Below are 23,671 nucleotides of genomic sequence, written 5' to 3' on the forward strand. Positions count from 1 at the left end.
TTTTCAGCACTGCTTGTGGGTCAGGAGAAGCCAAAGTGCTTCCTCCCAGGCTAACAAACTTACCTATTTGCCTCCGGAATCCTCTGCCTGGGATCGGAATCTTTCCGGGATTGCTGATCCTTTTTTTTTAAACATAAAAATAAATCTACCTTGAGGATATAAGGTAACACATAGGAGTAAGTCTTTCAGTCCCACCCATGGGTGGGACGGACAATTTGATGGGCCATTTCAAGGTCCGTTGACCTTGGGTAGAAATCTCTGGCCTTGGAGTGAGCGCAGCCGGAAAATCCCGCCCAGAATGTAATAGAAAAACCACAAACCAAAAGTGCTGGGCTCAATCCTTCATATAAATTGTACAAAATCCACAATTTACTTCAGTAAAATTTTTTTCCTAAGGGATGGTCAAATGGATTAGAGTTTAATCATTTAAAATCGTGTTTGTCTCTGTTAGGGAGCTAGGACCATAAGATATAGGACCATATGACATAGGAGCAGAATTAGGCCATTCGGCCCATCGAGTCTGTTCTGCTAAATTATGTCTATTTAAATTCAGGATATTGATCTGTCTGAAAATAACATTTTTTAAGTGAAGTAAAGAGCTTCAGTGAGCGCAGTAATCCTGTTAAACCAATATCTTATTCCTTTCTTTGGGACAAGTTTGTTATCCAATAAAACACTATCATGTGGAACAGATTTTTAAGTTAAATGCAATTACAGCCAGTCTCTGAAACATCATTTTCTAAAGTACTTGTACACCTGCATCTCTTATAAAACATATGGAGGAACACTGTCAAGAAACAAATTGGAAAGGACAACGGACAGGAATTTCCGCCACACCACCGCTCCCCCCCCTTCCCCCCCACCCGCTGCGGCATGTTTTGCAATGGGCGAGGCAGCCCTACTAGATAGAGCAGGCTCTTCCAGCCCCGCTGTTGCCAGCATGGTGTCCTGTTATTCACACCTGCGGGGAATCTGCAGCGGGTGGTGGGGGGCACCATTGGTGGGATCGGAAGATCCCGCCGGTGGGGCCGGCTGGAAAAGCCTGCCCATCGTAGGGACAATTTTATGAGTGTCCACCACTGCCAGGAAGCCTGATCTATTGGTGCACCTTCTGTAAGACGCAATCTATAATTAGCTGACATAGATTTAGTTGCAGTGTTTATTTGCTTTGTAAAGTCTTTAGGATGGTATTGCACTATCTAAATGCAAGTTTTCTTCATTAAAATTAAGAATACCAGCAATGGGCATTCAGAAAGCTGGCAATGCCTTAACCTTGTCATAAAATCAGTTTGAGCACTGACGCAAATTGTTAAATAAATATTCTTGTCACCATTGTTTATTGGAGTATTTCTGTCTTCAAGTATCGGGTTGGCACTTATATCACTGACATTTGGAATAGTTGCAACGTCAAGCTTTTGGTCAGTACTCATCTTAGCCATGTTTTCACATTCTGGTTGGAAATCTCTTATTTCTGTTGCTGTGTTTACAATTTTCACTGTTGTGTATGTGTTTATAATCACATATCTTACTCTGTAATTATTATACATTCGCAATGTTCATTTACAATTTACACCGTGTGTGTGTGTATATATATGTGGTTATCTGTATTGCTGTTGTTGCTTAAGGCAGTACACATTGCTGCTGGAATATTTTATCATTGCAGGTACTGCTTTGGGTGTCATTACATTGTTATCTTTAAGGCTGCACCCATTGCTTTTTATGATGACTGCAGAATTTGCTGTGCTTGTGCTAATTGTTGCCCCGATCGCAGTGTCTAAATTTATAGCTACACATAAAGACCAAGGTGTGTTTATATGGGTGGGACATTATTATGTGTCATGCTGTGTAGGTATCTCTGCTTTGGTGGTGAGAGTGGGGAGACAAAATGGAGCTATTCTATTACTACTGAGTAATTCCCATCACCTCCACTCTCATCAATCCTTTTTTTTTGTTCGTTAATGGGATCTGGGTGCCATTGCCTGTGCCAACATTTATTATCCATCCCTAATTGCTCTTAATCTGAGTGGCTTGTTAGGCATTGCAGAGGGCATTTATAAAGTCAACCACATTGCAGCGGGTCCGGAGTCACATGTAGGTCAGATTGGGTAAGGACGTTAGGGGCGGCATGGTGGCACAGTGATTAGCACTCTTACCTCACAGTGTCAGGGACCCGGGTTCGATTCCCAGCTTGGGTCACCGTCTATGTGGAATCTGCACATTCTCCCCGTATCTGCGTGGGTTTTCTCCGGGTGCTCTGGTTTCCTCCAAAGATGTGCAGGTTAGGTGGATTGGCCATGCTAAATTGCCCCTTAGTGTCAGGGGGACTAGCTAGGATAAATGCATGGGGTTACGGGGATAGGGCCTGGGTGGGATTGTGGTCGGTGCAGACCCGATGGGCTGAATGGCTTCCTTCTGCACTGTAGGATTCTATGATTCTACCGCAATCAACAATGGTTTCATGCTCATCATTACACTTTTCATTCCAGATTTTTAGTGAATTAAAATTTCACCCAGAAGATTATCTGGACCTGGATTATTAGTCCAGTGAGACTATCACTGTGCCACCACCTCCCCTGGGCAGAAATATACTCATGTGTAAGGATTTATTAATATGGTAGCGTTGGTAAGGGTAATTTATGGGCACCACACACAGAAGGTTTTTACCAAGAATACGGTGGAATTTTATTTTTACCTTATGACAGTAGTGAATTGCTGAGACGATTTGCCGGAAAGCTTTGCGTGCTTCATTTTCAGAAAGCCTGTGACGCTCATTTACATAATCGTACAATTCACCATTACTGCAATAGTCCATCACAATGATTATCTTGTCCTTATTTTCAAAAACTGCAGAACAAAATGACAAATGATCACTGAATCTGGAACATATTGGGAGAGATTCTCCAGCCTCCCAGCCGCATGATTCTGCCAGCTGGAGGTGGCATGTTGTTTGCTAGCGGCGGGATTCTCTGGTCCCGTCGCTGTCAATGGGAATTCCCATTGATGCCATCCTACACTGGCGGGAAACCCGCGGGTGGGGATGCACTGCTGGCACGGACAGCCGGAGAATTCTGGCCATTGTCTTATCACATAATATTACTAATCTTGCAAAGAAAAGCCACATATTAGATCATGAATCCAAACTCCTCGGGCATGTGCATTAAACACAATAAAGGATCTAAGATCATAACTGTGAGGCAAGAAATGGGAAAACAACCAGCACGTTCTAATTCCCATAGATTGAGATTATACAGTATCTCTCCAAACTATACAGTAGACTATGTTTGTACAAACTATACAGTAGACTATGTGCTGTAGTTTTTCTATGTTTCTATGGCCTAGAAGGTAGGGATATGTTCGGCACAACTTGTGGGGCCGAAGGGCCTGTTTTGTGCTGTAGTTTTTCTATGTTTCTATGTTTCTCTACCCCTTATGATGAAATCAGTTCATAGAATCCCTACAGGGCAGAAGGAGGCCATTCTGCCCATCCAATCTGCACCAACTCTCCAACAGAGCATCCCACCCAGGCTCCAACCCCACAGATTTATCCAGCTAATTCACCGAAGGGGCAATTTAGCACGGCCAATCTATCTAACCTGCACATCTTTGGAGTGTGGGAGGAAACCAGAGCACCCGGACCCAGGGAGAATGGGTCTGCCTACTTCTGCTCCTAATTCCTATGTGCAAACTCCATACAGTCACCCAAGGCTGGAATTGAACAGTAACATCTCTCAGTCCCACAGACACATGCTAATTCAATGGGGCTGATTTTAATCTTTGAGGGGTGCATAAGATGGGCTGGAGTAAATCGGCTGCCCTTCACTTTCCTTTCTGGGGTATATAGCCAATCTGCTACCATCTGTTTTCCTTCTACCTCAGCCAAAAGTTAAAATTTACACTGTTATTTCTCTCAGGACCACCGTAGGTGCTCACACTCTGGGATAATCATCACTGACTGGTAATATGACTTCACCTGACGAAGGAGCAGTGCTCCAAAAGCTTGTGATTTCAAATAAACCTGTTGGACTACAACCTGATGTCATGTGACCTCTTGACTGGTAATACGACAGACTATGGGTTGAATAATATCTATTGTGTAATATTTTTCCTTTTGGGTACATGTGGCATTTTCATCACCTCCTTAAGTTATAGTGAGACTCACCTTCATAAATGCGTATGATGTTGGGGTGGTTAAGAGATGCCATGATCTCCATTTCTCGTTGGATGTGGATCTGATCCAGTTCCTCTTGAACTTTATCCTTTCGAACAGATTTAATCGCTACCTACAAACAAGAATTTGAGGTGACTCATAAGAACCCGAATCAGATGTTGATAGAAATTTCTGTTCAAAATCTTCATAATAAGATGTAAACATTCATTTCAGACCCTTCAAATAAACAAAGGTTGTTCATGGAGTTGGAATGACTTGGTTTAGAATTGCACTTCTCTATTGGGAAGGCATTTTGTGAAGATATTGTTCCAGTGGACAGCAAGACCAGGTTAAAAAACTGGGCTACGGGTGTTGCCCGACCTCTGACCGATCCCAATTTTGAGCAGGTATCTTAAGTGAGAGCCAAGGATCACAGTTTATCGGTATATGCTTCCACTGTACAAAACTGGCATGTTAATGTTTCTGAGACCCAAGCATCTGAGTGTTTTCGCTGGTATACTATACAGATACTTAAGACACTTATGTACACTTGTGGGGGTGAGATCTTGTGATCACTGTGTTGGCATCATAAGCAAATCCTTCCTTTGGCTTAGTATTTCGAATGAAATTCTTTAATAATGCCTTTATGTATTTGCTTGAAATAACAAGCAGGGGTCATTTTGCTACGGTTAACTTTTTTCAACAACAACCAGAGGAAATCAACCTCATTGATGCGACAGTGTCTTTACCTATACTCCATGCACAAACGTTTCTGCTTTATTCTCTGTTGCTCAATCATACTACAATTCTCCTTTTGTTAAGCAACACTATACGGTGCTGCGTCTCTTAGTTCCTCCTTAATTCCATAAGATTTTGGGTAATCATGGACAAGGACAAGAGTGGCCCTCGGGTGAGCTTAATTGGACGAAGGCCAATTACATCCAAATTAGACAGGAACTGGGGAATGTGGATTGGGAGCGGCTACTTGAGGGTAAATCCACATCTGGCAATTGGGAGGCTTCTAAAGGCCAGTTGATTGAAGTGCAGGACGGGCATGTCCCCGCAAAAATGAAGGATGGAAATGGCAGGATTCGGGAAACACGGATGGCAAGGGAAATTGTAAGTTTAGTCAAAAAGAAAATGGGAGCATTTGATAGGTCCAGGCATCTAAAAACTGACGAAGCCCCTGAGGAGTACAATGAAAGTAGGAAGGAACTTAAATGTGGAATTAGGAGGGCTAAAAGGGGCCATGAAATGTCTTTAGCAAACAGAGACAAGGAGAATCCCAAGGCTTTTATGTATATATTAGGGGCAAGAGGGTAGCAAGAGAAAAAGTGGGCCCACTCAAGGACAATGGAGGAAAGTTATCCGCAGAACCACAGGAAGTGGGTGAAATCCTTAATGAGTACTTTGTATCGGTACCAAGGTGAAGGACATGATGGATGTTGAGGTTAGGGATAGGTGCGTGAATGCTCTGGAGAACGTCACTATATCAAAGGAGGAAGTGTTGAGTATCCTTAATTGCATTAAGGTAGGCAAGTCCCCGGGGACAGACGGGATCTATCCCAGGTTACTCGGCCGGCAAGGGAAGAAATTGCTTGGGCCTTAACAAATATCTTCACATCCTCTTTGACCACAGGTTCCAGAGGACTGGAGAATAGCTAATGTTGTTCCCTTGTTTAAGAAAGGGAGCAGGGATAATCCAGCAAATTATAGGCGGTGAGCCTGACATCAGTGGTGGGGAAGTTTTTGCAGAAGATTCGGAGGGACAGGATATATGCACATTTGGAGGAAAATGGACTAGTTAGTGACAGGCAGCATGGTTTTGTACAGGGAAGGTCATGTCTCACCAACTTGATTGAGTTTTTTGAAGAGGTGACAAAGAAAATTAATGAGGGAAGGACTGTGGATGTATATATGGACTTTAGTAAGGCATTTGACAAGGTCCCCCATGGCAAACTAGTGCAAAAACTAAAATCACATGGGATTCAGGGTGGACTGGCTAGATGGATACAGAACTGGCTTGGTTATAGAAGACGGAGAGTACCAGAGGAAGGGTGTTTTTCAGAATGGAGATCTGTAGCCAGTGATGTTCCACAAGGATCAGTGCTGGGACCTCTGTTGTTTGCCATATATATAAATGATCTGGAGGAAAATGTGGATGGTCTGATTAGTAAGTTTGCGGATGACGCGAAGATTGGCGGAGTTACTGATAGTGCTGAGGATTGTCAGAGAATACAACAGGAGATAGATAAATTGGAGACTTGGGCACGGAAATGGCAGATGGAGTTTAATCTGGACAAATGCGAGGTGATGCATTTTGGAGGATCAAATTTAGGTGTGAATTATACTGTAAATAGCAGAACCCGTAGGAACATTAACATACAGAGGGATCTCGGGGTGCAGGTCCACAGTTCCCTAAAAGTGGCAACACAGGTGGCCAAGGTGCATAAGAAGGCATATGGCATGCTTGCCTTCATCAGCTGGGACATTGAGTATAGGAGTTGGAAAATCATGTCGCAGCTATACAAAATCTTGGTTAGGCTGCATTTGGAATATTGTGTGCAGTTCTGGTCACCACACTATCAGAAGAACGTGGAAGCTTTGGAGAGAGTGCAAAGAAGGTTCACCCGGATGTTGCCTGGTCTCGAGGGTGTTGGCTATGAAGATTGGTTCAATAAACTAGGATTGCTTACACTGGAAAGGTGAAGACTGAGGGGAGACCTCACAGAGGTCTACAAAATTATGAGAGGCAGGTGGATAGTCAGAGGCTTTTTCCAAGGGTGGAAGTGTCAATTACAAGGGGGCATAGGTTCTAGGTGAAAGGAGGAAAGTTTAAGGGAGATATGCCAGGGAAATTTTTGACACGGAATGGTGGGTACCTGGAATGCGCTGCTAGAGGATGTGGTGGAAGCAGGCACATTAACAACATTTCAGAGGCATCTGGATGGGTACATGAATAGGGAGGAAATAGAGGGATATGGACCAAGTAAGGGCAGAAAGTTTTTTTTTTAGTCTAGTTATAATCGTAATCGGCACAGGCTTGGAGGGCCTAAGGGCCTGTTTCTGTGTGGAGTTTTCTTTGTTCTTCTTTGTTCTAAATGATTTGACAGAGCCTAAGCATTCCAAATTCAGATTTGGTGCAGTCATTCTAAATTTTTCCTCTGGTTCGATTACATTTTATTGAAATGTTATCACCATCAGACACAAGTAATGTTCTTGAGCAAGATAATATTGTTTTCAATAGGACTTCACATACTTTCTGTTAAGTTTTATCAGACAGTTTGTGGTCTTATACCATTCCAGGTTATTTTTATACAGTTATCTACTGGGTAAAGCATGTAACTCCACAATTTCAGCAATGTACAAAGGTTATTTCAAGAATGCCTCACTCCAGGGATGTTTGCAGATACCATTACTGAATTTTAGTTCTTGACATTTTGCAACTCTGGGAGCTTGTGAGCTTGTGTATGTTCCACAACTAATACTAAGAAGAACTAAAATAAATCTTCACTAATGGTGAAAACTAACTGTAAATATTAGACTTGCTGCTGACTTAATGCATGCTTCTATAATAACTCTACTCTCAATCTGCTTGACAATCACTTAATGAATGTTTCTATAATTGCTCTGTCAACAGTGCCCTAAGACACGTATCGTTATAATATTTTGCTTATTCACGACATCTCATCACTATTTTCTTGCAGGTATCTTTAATCCAATGCGTGGCTACCTCAGATTCCTCATGTAAAGCTATTTTCTCCATCAACTCGTACTGTGTGCAAACAAATCTAAAGATTAAATTCTCGAACTATTGTAAACAGTGACTCAGTTCTTACCTTATTCCTCATCTGACCTGTGCCTTTTCTGTCTAAACTTTCATTGAAAACACAGCTTGCAGCTACTCATTACCTCTGCATAGCTTGCTTCTTTCCTTATCTTGCTTCAACTCTCCTTCCTTTCCTCCCTTTGATTGCCTTTTTAATCACCTTTTAACCTTGTCTTTCACTCAGCTGAATAGATATGACCTCTCTGGGATAAAATAGATAATTGACAAACAAAACCACTTACTTTTGGGGTTATTAATGGGACATGTGGGTGGCACGGAGGCACAGTGGTTAGCATTGCTGCCTCGCAGCACCAGGGACCTGGGTTCGATTCCCGGCTTGGGTCACCGTCTGTGTGGAGTTTGCACATTCTCCCCATGTCTGCGTGGGTTTCCTCCCACAGTCCAAAGAGGTGTGGGTTAGGTGAATTGGACATGCTAAATTGCCCCTTAGTGTCAGGGGGACTAGCTAGGGTAAATGCATGGGGTTATGGGGATAGGGCCTGGGTGGGATTGTGGTCGGTGCTGACTCTCTGGGCCAAATGGCCACCTTCTGTACTGTAGGATTCTATGTCCTGAGGAAATTCCTATATTTGCTATTTTAATGAAACATTAACCAATTTAAAATAAACAAGTTGCAATTTTCACAAACTGTTCAAAGTGAGGATCAAATTTGTCATGGCTAGTAGCATGGGAACAGGTTGGTAGCAAATCAGCAGTATATCTTCCTGTACCCTCAAATTTCTCCCATTAAAATTGAACAATTCCACCCATCTGCTTAAAATATAACTAAAATCTTTTGCATTTTGTTGTACAGTAAATTGTCCTATATTTCATTTTAGGAATCGGTTTAGCTCAGTTGGCTAGATAGCCGGTTAGTCATGCAGAGTGACTCCAACAGCACAGGTTCAATTCCCCATACCAGCTGAGGCTATTCATGAAGGTCCCGCCTTCTCAACCTTGCCCCTCGCTTGAGGTGTGGTAATCTTCAGGTTAAATCGCCACCAATCAGCCTATGGTCCTCTGGGACTACAGTGGCTTTACTTTATATTTCACTCTGGATCACATTTGTCTGTGATTCAATTTTTATGTTTCCAACAGAGAGGTGATGGGTGAGGCTATAGAGAGATTTAAGCCCAAGCCACTGAAGGATTTTTGAAGTATATTCATTGCTGGAATGAATAGTTGCTTCTGGAGGTGACAGTGTTTTTGTATGCTGTCACCTCAACTAGGTATCACCTCTTTGCAACAGTGACTACACTTCAACAAAAATATGGATGAGCATTCAGGAACAGAAGAGCCCAGATAGAGGTGGAAGTGGATGTTACAAAGATGGCAAGAGATAGCCTCTGTGGTTGCAAGAAGCTAGAAGATTAGTGGTAAGTGATGTGGGCAGGTGGTCTGCGAAGCTGATGTCACTAGTGGGACCACGGAAGCAGAGAGAAACCATTGGGCAGTAGCAAGTCAAGCAGATGGACATGTGGGAAAGTTTACATGGAAGCAGCATTTTAAACAGGCCAGTGAATTTGTAGGAGAGATTGTAAAGGGATTGAAAACGCTGTGATGAGAAATTGCTTGCTGAGAGCCTCAGGAAAGGAAGAATAGGAAAAATCTCAATGGTATTTTGGAAGTAGGTATGATTTTAAATGAAATGCAAGAGGTGCTGCAACAGGCTGAGGTGTTTATGGGAGGAGAGGATATCAAAGGGGTGTTGGGAGAGACTAAGCTGTGACTTGGCGTTGGAAGCCATTTGGAAACTGTGAAGGAGGAATCATTACAAAAACAGAAAATATTGGAAATTCCCAGCAGGTCTGACAGCATCTGTGGAGAGAGAACAGAGCTAACGTTTTGAGGCTGGATGGCTCTTCAGCTGTCAGACCTGCTGAGATTTTCCAGCACTTTCTTTTTCTCTTTCAGATTCCAGCATCTGCAGTAACTTGCTTTTATCCAAGGAGGAATCATTGTTTTCTGCGTACGGTTATACTAGATGGGCCAAATGGTTTCCTGTATTTGTACTCATCTTCATGATTATACACAATAGCAGTGCTCTCCAAACATTACCAAGACACCACCCTCTGAATATCCAACTGAGCTATCATCTTTGCAAAGTTCTATTCTGGCATTTAGCATTTGCTTGTATTCAAAACATAATCTATTCTGACTGTGTAGTCATACTGTATATTCTTTTCAGGTCTTATAGTTCTGTCCAGAGTCAAAGTGCGTGGCATCATTGTGTTTCTAAGGAATCTGTAGCTTAATTTAATTTGGCACCATTTGACTTCACAGAACGTGTGAAGCATTAAAGGCTTTGTGTGTTTATTCCAATGGAAACCTTCTGCTCGACATCTTGTTTAGATAATTTAATCCGTTTCTTTATTGGAAGTTCCTCATTGCTCACACATTTCTCCACACCACCCTCAGAACACGCAAGCCACAGATTAACCATTTTCAGAATTAGTTTCTCGCTTCAATGCAACCAATGTTCTTGTTCTAATTCCTGAGTCCAGCCACGCGCCTCAAACTGGTAAAAGATTAATGACAATAGACAGATTGAGGGTGAGTACTGGGGGGAGGTCCCAGTACCACTAAATCCTCTCATTCTCATGTGCTTACGTAGATGGTTTTTCTCTGCACATTAACAATGGCAACACACAGAAAATTAACACAAGGATCATCAGAACTTTCTCCAAGGGTTGCAGTTTAGAATAACTTGTACAACAGTGTTCAGTATTAATTCCAATAGCTGTGGTTTGAACATTTCATCATCTTTCAGGGACACATTTGGTTAGTCCCTAAGAACATTACACTTATATCAGTAAAGATTTACTTCATGTAGTAATTGGCATCAATATCAAAAATAAGGAATTTTGACCGAAGATTAGAAATCAGGGTGAATCCACATACTTTTTTCTGACAGTGCTGTCTGTCCCTTTTAATAATAGTGTGTTCCCAGTGGCCAATCAAACATTTTAATCAAGAATAGAGAATGCTGGAAAAACTCAGCAGCTCTGGCAGCATCTCCTAGAAACCCTACAGTGCAGAAGGAGGCCACTCGGCCCATCGAGTCTGCACCAACAACAATCCCACCCCACACACTCACCCCGCTAATCCCCCAAACCCATGCATGCCGGGACACTAAGGTGCAATTTAGCATGGCCAATGCACCTAATCTGCACATCTTTGGCATGTGGGAGGAAACCAGAGCACCCGGAGGAAACCCACGCAGACATGGGGAGAACGTGCAAACTCCACACAGTCAGCGACCCAAGGCGGGAATGGAACCCAGGTCTCTGGTGCTGTGAGGCAGCAGTGCTGACCACTGTGCCACCGTGCAAGGAGAAAAAACAGAGTTAATGGTTCGAACCCTTTTGGCTCTTCCTTGGGAAATAGATTTTATCTTTCAGCCCGGATATATTATTGTTGGGAAACCTGGAAGTTTCTCTGCATCTGAAGATTAGGTAAGTTTTGTGGTTGTTGTGGGTAGGGGAGAATGGGATGAACTTGGTTTGGGGAGAGTCTGGAATGCGCTGCCTGGGAGGGTGGCAGGTTGCCTCAAATCCTTTAAAAAGTACCTGGAGGAGCACTTGGTATATCATAACATTTAAGGCTATGGCCCAAATGCTGGTAAATGGGATTAGGTAAGTGGGTAGGTGTTTCTCACATGTCGGTGCAGACTCGATGGGCTGAAGGGCCTCTTCTGCACACTGCGATTCTGTGAGTCAGAGAAATCACATGGGGGAGTTGGAGATATGGCAATCACCAGGTTTACTTATGAACATACGAATTAGGAGCAGGAGTAGGCCATTCGGCCCTTTGAGCCTGATCCGCCATTTAATGTGATTACGGCTGATCTAACTGTAACCTCAACTCCACATACCCATGTACCCCCATAACCTTTCCTTCCTTTGTTTATTAAGAATCTATCTACCTCTGCCTTAAAAATACTCTGCCTTCGTTTTCGTTGTGTGGGGGGGGGGGGGGGGAGGTGAACAGCAGAGAGGTGGAGAATCACGTGGGAGTCCAAAAATGGTATTTACATTGGTGAGATTTCCCAACTCGATTGTCTAGGACCCCTGCCAATGACGTAATGAGGATCCAACTTTAAAAATCAGGTTCCCCATTTATATCTACTAGGGCGGCACGGTGGCACAGTGGTTAGCACTGCTGCTTCACAACTCCAGGGACCTGGGTTCAAATCCCGGCTTGGGTCACTGTGTGGAGTTTTCACATTCTTCCTGTGTCTGCGTGGGCTTCCTTCAGGTGCTCCGGTTTCCTACCACACTCCAAAGACGTACGGGTTAGGTTGATTGGCCAAGCTAAATTGCCCCTTAGTGTCTTGGGATGTGTAGGTTAGAGGGATTAACGGGTAAATGTATGGGGTTATGGGGATCGGGCGTGGGTGGGATTGTTGCCGATGGGCTGAATGGTCTCCTTCTGCACTGTAGGAAATCCTACAGTGAACTCCCCACTACAGAACAGCCGCCCCCCCCCCCGCACAAGACTTGCCACAATTTGCCCCTGGCAAACAGAACCCACTGGTGGTGCACAGGTCAGTACAGCCCCAAAGGGGGAGAGGATAATGCCTGGACTGTATCCTGGGGAGCAGTGGCACAAAGTAGTGTAATGGAGGAGGGGAGGTGGTAGAGGGCGTTTCTGTAGTGGGGAGGGGGGGGGCGATCTGTGGATGTTCCTTTTTTATTTTATTTTTTTGAAATTAGAGTGCCCTTTAAAAAATTGCTAAGTTGCTGGCAGGGCAGGCATGACATCCTGGTATCAGCCCCATCACGTTTTTCCCCAAAGTATCAAAAAAGATGGGGAGAAAAGCCACCAGCACAGGCAGCGGGTTACATGCACTTTTCCTATCTGAGCTGACACTTTGAAAAATAATCAGAAAATTCCACCCAAAGATTCTGTCAGCTTCCATCGCCTTTTGAGGAAGAAAGTTCCAAAGGCTCACCACTCTCTCAGAGAAAATAATTATCCTCATCTCTGTCCTAAATAGGCGACCCTTATTTTTAGACTCATAGTATTAGATTCTCCGACAAGAGGAAGCATCGGCCAGAATTCTCCGGCCGTTTACGCCCACCGCTTCTGCCAGAGAGGGCGGAGAATTTGGTGCTCAGCCAAATCTCCGTTCACTGCAGCAGGAGGGGAGAATCCCGCTGGCATGAACGGCCAGAGAATCCCGCCATCCTCTCTCTCCACATCAACCCTGTCAAAATCCCTCAGGATATGTTTCAATCAAGTCATCTCTTACTCTTCTAAACAGCAGCAGATACAAGCCTCGCCTGTCCAACCTTTCCTCATAAGGCAACCCAGCTATTCTAGATATTAGTCTAGTAAACCTTCACTGAATTGCCTCCAATGCATTTATATCCTTCCTTAAATGAGGCGACCAACACTGTACACAGTACTGCAGATGTGGTCTCACTAATATCCTGTATAACTGAAGCAAAGCATTCCATAAGAACAGGAGTAGGCTATTCAGCCCTTGGAGCCTGCTCTGCCATTTAGTAAGGTCATGCTTGATCTAACAATCCCTGCCTTATCTCCGTAATCCTTAATTTCCCTACTGATTAAAAACCTATCAATCTCAACCTTGAAATTGTTCAAAGACTCCCTTCCTTGGGTAAAGAATTCCAAAGATTCACCACTCCGAGAGAAGAAAATCTTTCTCAAATCCAGCTTTGATTTTGATTTGATTTATTTTTGTCACATGTATTAACATAAAGTGAAAAGTATTGTTTCTTGCGTGCTATACAGACAAAGCATACCGTTCATAGAGAAGGAAACGAGAGAGTGCAGAATGTAGTGTTACAGTCATAGCTAGGGTGTAGAGAAAGATCAACTTAATGCAAGGTAAGGCCATTCAAGAGTCTGACAGCAGCAGGGAAGAAGCTGTTCTTGAGTCGGTTGGTACGTGACTTCAGACTTTTGTATCTTTTTCCCGACAGAAGAAGGTGGAAGAGAGAATGTCTGGGATGCATGGGGTCCTTAATTATGCTGGCTGCTTTGCCAAGGCAGCGGGAAGTGTAGACAGAGTCAATGGATGGGAGGCTGGTTTGCGTGATGGATTGGGTTACATTCATTACCTTTTGTAGTCCCTTGCAATCTTGGGCAGAGCAGGAGCCATACTAAGCTGTGATGCAACCAGAAAGAATGCTTTCCATGGTGCATCTGTAAAAGCTGGTGAGAGTCGTAGCTGACATGCTCCCCTTATTCTGTGACCATGTCCTCTGGTCCTACACTCTCCCATGAGTGGAATCATCCTCCCAAAAGTTACCCTGTGTAATCCCCTAAGGGGGTGTTAAATTTATGGGTGGAATTTTCCCCTCCCGCCCGCCACGGGAATCATAGCAGACAGGACACAGTTCACGCAAAGGTCTGTTGACCTCGGGAAGGATTTTCCGGCCCTGGGGCAAGTGCGGTTGGAAAATCTCGCCCTATATGTTTCAATCATATAACCTCTCATTCTTCTGAACTCCAAGGAGTACAGACCCAATCTTTCCCCATATGGCAGTCCTTCCATACCCGGGGTCTTCCTAGTAAATCTTCTCCGTAGTGCCTCAAATGATAATATACTTTTCCTTAAATAAGGGGACCAGAACTGTGCACAATCCCTTGCAATAAAATTCCATTCGCCTTCCCTCTTACCTTCTTCAGCTGTATTCTAGCTTTCTGAGTTTTATGAACAAGCCCCCCCCCCAAGTCCCTTTATGCTACAGTTTTCTGCATTTAAATAATAATCTACCTTCTTATTTTTTCCAAAATGAACAATCTCACATCTTCCCGTACTGAATTCCATTTGCCAATTTTCTGCCCCCTCACTTAACCTACCAATATCTCTCTGCAAACTATTTATATCCTCCTTACATCCTGCCTTCCCTTCCACCTTTGCATCATCTTCAAATTTGGTCACAGTACACTCTGTTCCTTCCTCAGAATCTGATCAGTCCCAGCACTGATCCCTGTGGCACTCGGCTGTTTACTGCCATTGAACCTGAGAAAGACCCCCTTATCGCTACTCGCTGCTTAGTGTTAGCCTTCTCTCCCTCAAACTATTGTAAAATTCAATCTCATTATGATTGCTGTTACCTAGGGGTACTTTCACTATGATGTTATTAATTAATCCTATCTCGTTGTACAATGTCAGGTCTCACATCACCTGTTTTCTTTGTCTTTGTCCTTTGCCCACTAATTTTGTCACATTATCTATAAAATAAGATCTCCCATGATTATCGCCATACCTTCCCGACAAGCTCCAGCTATTTCTTCCTTCATTCCCCGTCCTACCATATGGTTACCATTAGGGGGCCTGTAGACCACTCTCACCAGTGATTTCCTGCCTTTATAATTTTTCCTCTCTACCCAAACATTTTCTACATTCTGGTTTCCTAAACTAAGGTAATCTCTCTCTATTGTGCTAATACCGTTCTTAATTAATAGAGCCACACTTCCATAATTTCATAGCTTCCTGCCCTCCCTAAATGTCACATACCCTTCAATATTCGGGTCCCCATTTATGTCATCCTGCAGCCATGTCTCTGTAATGACTATCAGATTAAATTTATTTATTTCTATTTGCACTGTCAGTGCATCCGTTTTGTTTTCAATGCTAAATGCATTCAGATACAGAGCAGTTCATTTTGTCCTTTTATTATTTTTGTAACATCTGGCCTTACCTGCTGATTACTCGACAAATTACTCTTAGATTTGTACTCCCTGTATTCTCTATCCCTTCCTGTCATGGTCTGTTTATCTTTTCCCACATTAATAATGCTCTCTCTTGCCTTGCCCCAACTGTTTGATTTACCACATCTTCCCAGATTTGATCCCTCTCTACTTCCCTAGTTATGTGGCTCGCTAGAAGACTGGTCCCAGCATGGTTCAGGTGTCAACTGTCTGAACAGTACAGTCTCACGCTTCCTAATACTGGGGCCAGTGCCCCACCGACCAGAACCTACTTCTCCCACACCAGTCCCTGAGCCACACATTCATCTCTCTAATTTTATGAACCTTATGCCTAATTGCATGTGGCTCAGGTAATAATTCAGAGACTATTTGAGGTTGTCCGTTCTAATTTAGTGCCGAGCTCCTCATAGTCTATGCTGAACCTTTTTCCTAGTTCTTCCCATGTCGTTGCTACCGACATGAACCAGAACAACTGATCCTCCCACTCCCATTGTAAGTTCCACTCAGCCCTGAGCAGATGTGCTGAGCCCTGGCTCTGGGCAAGCAACACAGCCTTCTGGATTCTCACAATTTGCTGCAGAGAACAGTGTCAATGTGATGGTATTTTGGGGGAGATCATGAAGGCGGGTGATAAGTTTACCGGTCGGCTTGTGGTGGCAAACATTCCTGCTCCTGCTGGTCCACTAGCAGTGCTGTAAAGGTATGGATCTCACTCTTCTTGCCATTTTCTGCCAATTTTTTGTCCATTTCTGGTGTTTTCCAAGACTCAGGAAACTGGCCAAATGAGTTAAAAATAGAAACATTGTAAAAATGGAGGCATCTTCGGCCTTAAGTGACCAGAACATCCCCTAAGACTGGATTGATCAGCCCTCTCCTCTCACATTGTTCATTTTCCAGATCACAAAAATGGTCAGATAAGAGGTTGGGCTCCTGTATCAGATTCTTAACTTACCCTTTAACAAGTTTATAACTCTGTACTGACTACCTATCAGAAATCAGCCCCCTTTTTATGGCTAGTGACTGTAACAATCTTTCAACTGGATGATAGTCAATCTCTCAAACTAGGTCTTAGTTAACATTCCAAACGAGTTCAAGATTGTAATTTCTGGTTTTAGTTTTTTTGTGGATCTTTTAGTTGACCATGAAATGCCTACGTCGCCTCTGAGATGTGGAGAATTTGCACGATTATGCCAATAAATGAGACGCTCGTACGTTGCCGTGTTTCATTTTCTCCACTTGTGTAACTCTTCAGCTCCCACTGAAGCCAGTTTCTCTGACACTCATGGTATAAAGCTGCACTTACCCTCAAGGCAACAATAAAGTGTAATGAAGTGAACAGGCCTTTTGTCAGCATCAAGGCAACTGCTGTGTAAAGGATGCCATGCTGGCTCCAGTTCGAGTTGGTGTTAATATCAGAACTTTGGCACCAGATAAGTCATAGAAAATGACGGAATCCAGAAAAATCCTCCAGAGTCTCAGCTCGCAGCTGTTGTAAAATGGAGCGGGTAATCACTGACATGGTTCATTCTCCACACTTAGATTTAGCTGCCAGATGCCAGGAACATTTTTGCCATTGTATGCCATAAATTCTGGATAGGTCGCAAAGATCCACCAGGAAAACACATAAATGTTACGTTGCTAACTCAGGTGGAAAAATAAATGGTTCAACAAAGTGCAAGGACAGCGATAAGCCAGCTCTCATCTCGAGTTTAATTCTTCTCCACTGAAGCAAGTCACCTTTGTATCCAAGTAAAACTGTCCAATAGTAAATCTACGACTAATAAAGCTAAATAATTGAACAGAAGGTGGACTTTACTGGAAGAATGTGGTAAACCTTCTAATAAAAAAGTTATTGAGTGCGCATCGAACATTCATCATTGATTTACTTCAAAGTAAAGCTTCAAAGTGATCACTGGCTCTTATGATTTTAAACTAAGTTTACCAAAATATCTTGATAGTTGGTATATAAATTATCAAGCCATGTATTTTATTTTGAATATTTTTTTAAATATTGAGGCATTTAAAAAAATTTATTTTGTTTTTTATTTATTTTCTTTTTAGTGTCACAAGTAGGCTTACATTAACACTACAGTGAAGTTACTATGAAAATCTCCTAGTTGTCACACTCCGGTGCCTGTTCGGGTACACTGAGGGAGAATCTAGCATGGTCAATGCACCTAACCAGCACATCTTTCGGACTGTGGGAGGAAACCGGAGCACCGGAGGAAACCCACGTAGACATGGGGAGAGCGTGCAGACTCTGTACAGACAGTGACCCAAGCTGGGAACGAGCCCGTGTCCCTGGCGCTGTGAGGCAGCAGTGCTAACCACTGTGCCACCGTGCCGCCCCTATTTGAAAAAGGAAAGAAAATGCGATCTTTTTGAAGTTTTCAATTCTGCAAGGATTTGATCAAATTGTACAGCATGATGCAGGGTTCAAAAGCAGGGGAAAGCATTAAACATTCGGCAAGTTAAGAATAAGAACGTGGGACCTTTTCATCCAATGGGGTAACAGATGTATTGAAATGAATAAATGGATCCAAAAGATTAGTTGGTACATTTCTAGAAAAAGTGCTTGGGTGGAGTGATGAGAAGGTTGGCAGGTGAGACTGATCTATGAAGAAAAAAGGATGACCTTTTTTGGTTTTACTTGGATTTTCTCTTCCTCAATATACTTACATTCTTAGATTGGGGTGGTGGAGATACAATATACACCTTCCTGTAATACTCTATGGAACTTCTGGACTGTATAAAGTTCTGCATTAACCTTGGCTGATTCCCAATTGTATCAGAATGCATTTAGCATTCAAAACAATGCGCCTTGCTAATATCTTCAGGTGGCAGTCAAGAGTCAACTACATTTATGTGGGATTGGAATCATGTATAGGCAGGGCCCAAATCAAATGTAGTAAGAAGTCTCACAACACCAGGTTAAAGTCCAACAGGTTTATTGGGAATCATGAGCTTTCGGAGCACTGCTCCTTCATCAGGTGAGTCGCTCCGGAAGCTCGCGATTCCAAATAAATCTGTTGTACTTTAACCTGGTGTTGTGAGACTTCTCACTGTGCCCACGCCAGCACCTCCACATCAAATCAAGTATGGGAGGAAGTAACTCACATACAGGCCAGACTGAGTGAAAGCCAGCTGATTTCCTTCCCTGATTAGTGAACCGGTTGGGTGTTTACCACGTCCCAATAGCTTAATGATTATTTTTACTGATAACAGCATTTTATTTACAGATTTAAAAACAAAGAATGAATTCAAACTCTCAAAGTGCCTCGGTGGAATTTAACTCATATTCTTCGGTAATCGGTCTTGATCTCTGGATTACTAGTCCAAATAAAAACTCATTTACTCAATAATGCTGTCACCAAACATGAAACTATACAAGATACAGACCTGCGCTCATTGGATATGAAGCTGTATATGAATCATTTTCAAATTAAAATATGCAACTCCTCATCAGAGTCAGTAACTGAAGGTGTTTCCTCTGTAACTAACCACATTCTTACCACATTCAATGTATGATACATGCTGACAAGGGCTGCAATGTTACATATGAAATAAGTTAGTTTGCTAACAAGCCACAGTTGTGTAATTTGATCATCTGTCTGGAACAGTCTGTAGATGAAATGATTTTTTGCTACTTTAAGGTGTGATGTGATATGTGCTGTGAAATTAGATCATTCAATGCCTGCAAAGGGGGAGGAGTTGCACAAGAGGTTAGGGTCAGAGGAATGAAACACAGAGATTGGGGGAGGGGCTGAATGACTGCAAGTACTGCAGCTGTATATGACCAAAATGGCTGCCATGGTTATAATTTTCTCCCATCCATCTTTCTCACAGCAGGAAAATAGTTTTCATAAACTTAACCAGTCTGCTTTGAAACAAAACCTTTGTTTTTATGTGTAATTGTATGTAAGCACTAATTTCTGATCATGAGAGAAATGGCGTGTGCTGGTCCAATATGTGGGCTTGCCACACATTTAGTAATTTCTCAACGGAAGTGCATTTCTGTAGTTTCAATAGGTTACAGGTATGGAGCTCAATATTCTTCAGGACGAGAGCGAAGAGGCTTACAGTTGAGTGTTAGCTGTGGCTCTGTTGGCAGCACTCTCACCTTTGAGCCACCAGCTGGTTCTAGGTTCGAATCCCATTCCAGCACTTGAGCACAAAGATCAAGGCTACTCCAGTGCAGTCCCGAGGGAGTGCTCGCTCCACTGTTGGAAATTCTGACTTTAAGATAAGACATTAAACAGAGGCCCCATTTGCCTGCTTGAGTGGATGTGAAAGATGCTGTGGCAACATTACAAAAAACAGCGGGGTTGTTCTCCCCAGTGTTCTGGCCAATATTTATTCCTCGATCAATATCACAAGAACAGATTATCTGGACATTGTCACGCTGTTTGTGGGAGTTTGCTTTGCTCAAACAATCGTGACTACACTTCAAAAGTACTTCATTGACAGTGAAGTACTTTGAGATATTTGCTGATGATGAATGTTGCTATATAAAGACAAGTCGTTCTTTTCTTTATTGTCGTTAGCCTAATTTAGAACATTCTATGAAATTATAGGATGGAAATGCTCTCAAGCCAGTCCACTTCATGTAATGTCAACAATATTCTTGTGCTATACTTTTAGTCTGTCCCTTCAAATTCCTCCCATCATCACCAGCTTTTGAAACACTGGCTCAGGCTGTCTTCTAACTTGAAACTAAATGCTATAGATGTAAATTCTATTTCTATTCTATGAATATCCAGATTACAGCTACTTATCCTGCTGGATCAAGAGCCTAGTCTGTGAAGAATCAATTTAAAATACTTAATTGGCTGTTAGCTAGCTCATTCAAAACTAAGACCCAACTCCTGCTGGTCTCCCAATTCCCATGAAAATTCTTATGAAAAAATGTTAGTGTGAATAATGGGATGGCAGATAATTGAGGTTCCCTTGTAACAGTACAGATTCCACATACCCATCATTAAGCTTCAGTAGCTGCAACGCTACACATGATTAACCCAGGCTGTGAGATAACAAGACAATGGAACCCAGATGGAGAAGAATGGAAATGACTGTTCCTAGCTGGAATATGCATTAAGTAGCTTACTGAAAACTGGGAGCGATCACTGTGCTCTCACGCTTTAGTTTTAAACAACGGCAAGCTGGAGATAAAGTTAGGAGAGTTACAAGTCTCAAGGACATGATGGGTAAGATAGGAGCCCTGAGAACCGAGTAGGCCAGGAAATATGACAAGCCATATGGTCTCAGAGGTCTTGAGACACGGTGGTAACATCCCTGCCTCTGAGCCGGAAGCTCTGGGTTCAAGTCCCACTGTTTAACCTGTCTTAATGCACTCTCCACTCCCATTGTTTGTACCTTTAAGACTTGATTAGCTGTAAGTATTCGCATTCCAACCATTATTCTGTAAATTGAGTTTGTGTCTTTATAGGCCCTGTTTGTGAACAGAATTCCCACTCACCTGAAGAAGGAGCTTAAGGCTCCGAACGCTAGTGGCTTTTGCCACCAAATAAATCGGTTGGACTTTAACCTGGTGTTGTTAAACTTCTTACTGTGTTCAAGTCCCACCCCAGGACTTGAGTGTGTCATTCTGCAAATCCTTCCAAACACACCAATGGCTGGTGGTAGAGTGGGAGAGGCTCCTGGAGTGCTGTCCCTCAAGCCAAAACCTCCTGGCGACAGACTAGCGACCTGCTACTAGCTATGGAAATGGACGAAAGTCTACCTTAGTGTGCCACCAGTTTCAGGAAGAGAATTGGGATATGGTCTAAGAATATTAAGAGACCATAGCCTAGAAATGTGGCTAAACCCAATTTTGAGAGTACTCAGTGCATGCCCAACTCCTGAATGGCAAGGCCTGAGGCAGCCTCTTATATTGGGCCCTATTCCAGTGGAACCAGCATGGGCCATTAGTTAGCTGGCAAAAAGACCAAGATCAGAATGCTACTAGTTTTATTTTATTTATTAGTGTCACAAGTAGGCTTACATTAACACTGCAATGAAGTTACTGTGAAAATCCTGTAATCGCCACACTCCAGCATCTCTTTGGGTACACTGAGAGAGAATTAAGCATGGCCAGTGCACCTAACCAGCACGTCTTTCGGAGGAAACCTACGCAGACATGGGGAGAACATGCAGACTCCGCACTGACAGTGATCCAAGCCAGGAATCGAACCGAGGTTCTGGTTCTGTGAGGCAGTTGTACTAACTACTGTGCCACCGTGCCGCCCTAATAGCAACTAGCAGTGGTCTTCAAGTAAGTGAAGTTGAGAATTCGGATTGAACGTTGGGGTGGGGTGGTGGAGTTTGCAAGGAGAATAGGAGGCTGGAAAACAGGTGATCAGAGGTCGGATGGGATGGATAAGAAGTTGGGGGTCAAGACAAGGAGGATGGGGTATGATGGAGGGCATGCTACTGTTTGTAAAATGGGTGGTGTGTGGACAAATCTATTAAATAAGGTTAAAGAGCCACCAGCTTTCAAAGCAGGGAGATACATTAGCCATGAAGACTATACCTTCTAAGGGATTGCTGCCCTGGGGAATGAAGTTGCAAATGATACCAGCCAGCCAGACAGGTTGGAAGCAACACCAGCCACAAAGGCTGAGGGTGTTGAACAAACTGACACTGAGCTGGAGGAAATATCAATCTCTGAGGATTGAAACTGCAAGACATAATCATCCCTGAGACAGACTGGCAGCTTGGAGATATTGGCTTCACTCCAGAGTAATTAAAACAAATTCTGGAAAGATTCCCATCCCTGATACATTTTTAGCAAATTTTACTGGAATACAGTTTCCAAAAATAACGTAATATTGTTTGAGGAAATGTGCGGAATGCGGTTCCTGTGTAAATTAACCTTGTATAGAAATTTGAAGACTGACAACAAGCCAAAAATATTCACTTGTGTTATTGTCCCTGTTGAGAGCACCAATGTACTGAGACAGTCTGGCACTCACAACACAGCTGAGTTCGAACATGGGAGGGCTTGTAAATTTGAGGTGCTGCTAAGCATGACGTTATGACTTTTCAAAGAAGTATGTGATCAAGTTGAAAACACTTGCCTCATTTACAGAGGTTAATTGAGGCAGTGGTGTGCTTCATTCCTGTTCAGCCTCGTCAACATAAATATCTCCACACATACCTGAATAAATACTGCAACGTCAATTCCAATTATTTGATTATGTCTGATTAATGAACAGCATTTTGAAGCAAAAATGATAGTCTCAACATAAATAGATTTATTTTTGTGGATATTTTGTGATTAAAGCAAGTTTTGGAACTTGTGCTGCAGGTATTTAGTTAAAGGTAAACAGTGGTGATCAAGTGAGAGGTTAGATGGATAGGGCTCAGTGAGTAAAATAAATACTTAACTCCCCGTCCCAACACTGCAGAAATAACAGACACTAGCCTTGCTTGGTTCTTATCCTCCATCTCATTTGAAATGACTAACAGTGGAATCAGCATTTTTGATGGAGTTCGGCTCCGAGGAGTCCGAACCCAGACCAATGGAGGCCCAGGGGAAGCCGCTCTGGAGACTGCTATTAGAATTGACAGGAAAGAGAATGGTCATGGCTTTTGAAGATGAATTTACAGGATATGACTGCAGGAAGTCCTCAGGGATGTGCCCATGGCCCAGCCATCCTCAGCTGCATCATCAATGATCTTCCCTCCATCACAAGGTCAAAGGTATTGTTCACTGCTGATTCTACAGCATTCAGCTCCATTTACAACTCTTCCGATGATAAAGCAGGCATGCCAGCCGACAGCAGGCCCTACTCAACATCTATGCTTAGGCTCACAATCACATAATATAAGTGCCAGGAAATAACTAATGAGAAAAGGCCCAACCACTTCTGTCTGATCCACTATAGTACATGCTACCATCACTGTCAACAACCTGAAGGGTCGATATGAATCATAAGCTTAACTGAGCTGACCATTTTAACAAGAGCAGATGAAAGCCTGGGTACTCTACAATGTGTGACTCACTT

The 23,671-nt window shown here is 43.0% G+C and overlaps 1 protein-coding gene across 1 annotated transcript in view; it reads right to left on the reverse strand.

Moving 5' to 3' along the window:
- The window catches only part of LOC144485073 (NUAK family SNF1-like kinase 1), a 49,495-nt gene that overhangs the window by 14,900 nt on the left and 10,924 nt on the right, over positions 1–23,671 (reverse strand). Inside the window, exons 2-3 of the mRNA XM_078203370.1 lie at positions 4,160–4,280; positions 2,693–2,844 (exon numbers count right to left, since the gene is read on the reverse strand). Coding sequence (XP_078059496.1) covers positions 2,693–2,844; positions 4,160–4,280 — 273 coding nt within the window. The remainder of the gene's footprint in view (positions 1–2,692; positions 2,845–4,159; positions 4,281–23,671) is intronic.

The sequence above is a fragment of the Mustelus asterias genome, chromosome 3 (assembly GCF_964213995.1).
Source record: "Mustelus asterias chromosome 3, sMusAst1.hap1.1, whole genome shotgun sequence".
Classification (NCBI taxonomy): domain Eukaryota; kingdom Metazoa; phylum Chordata; class Chondrichthyes; order Carcharhiniformes; family Triakidae; genus Mustelus; species Mustelus asterias.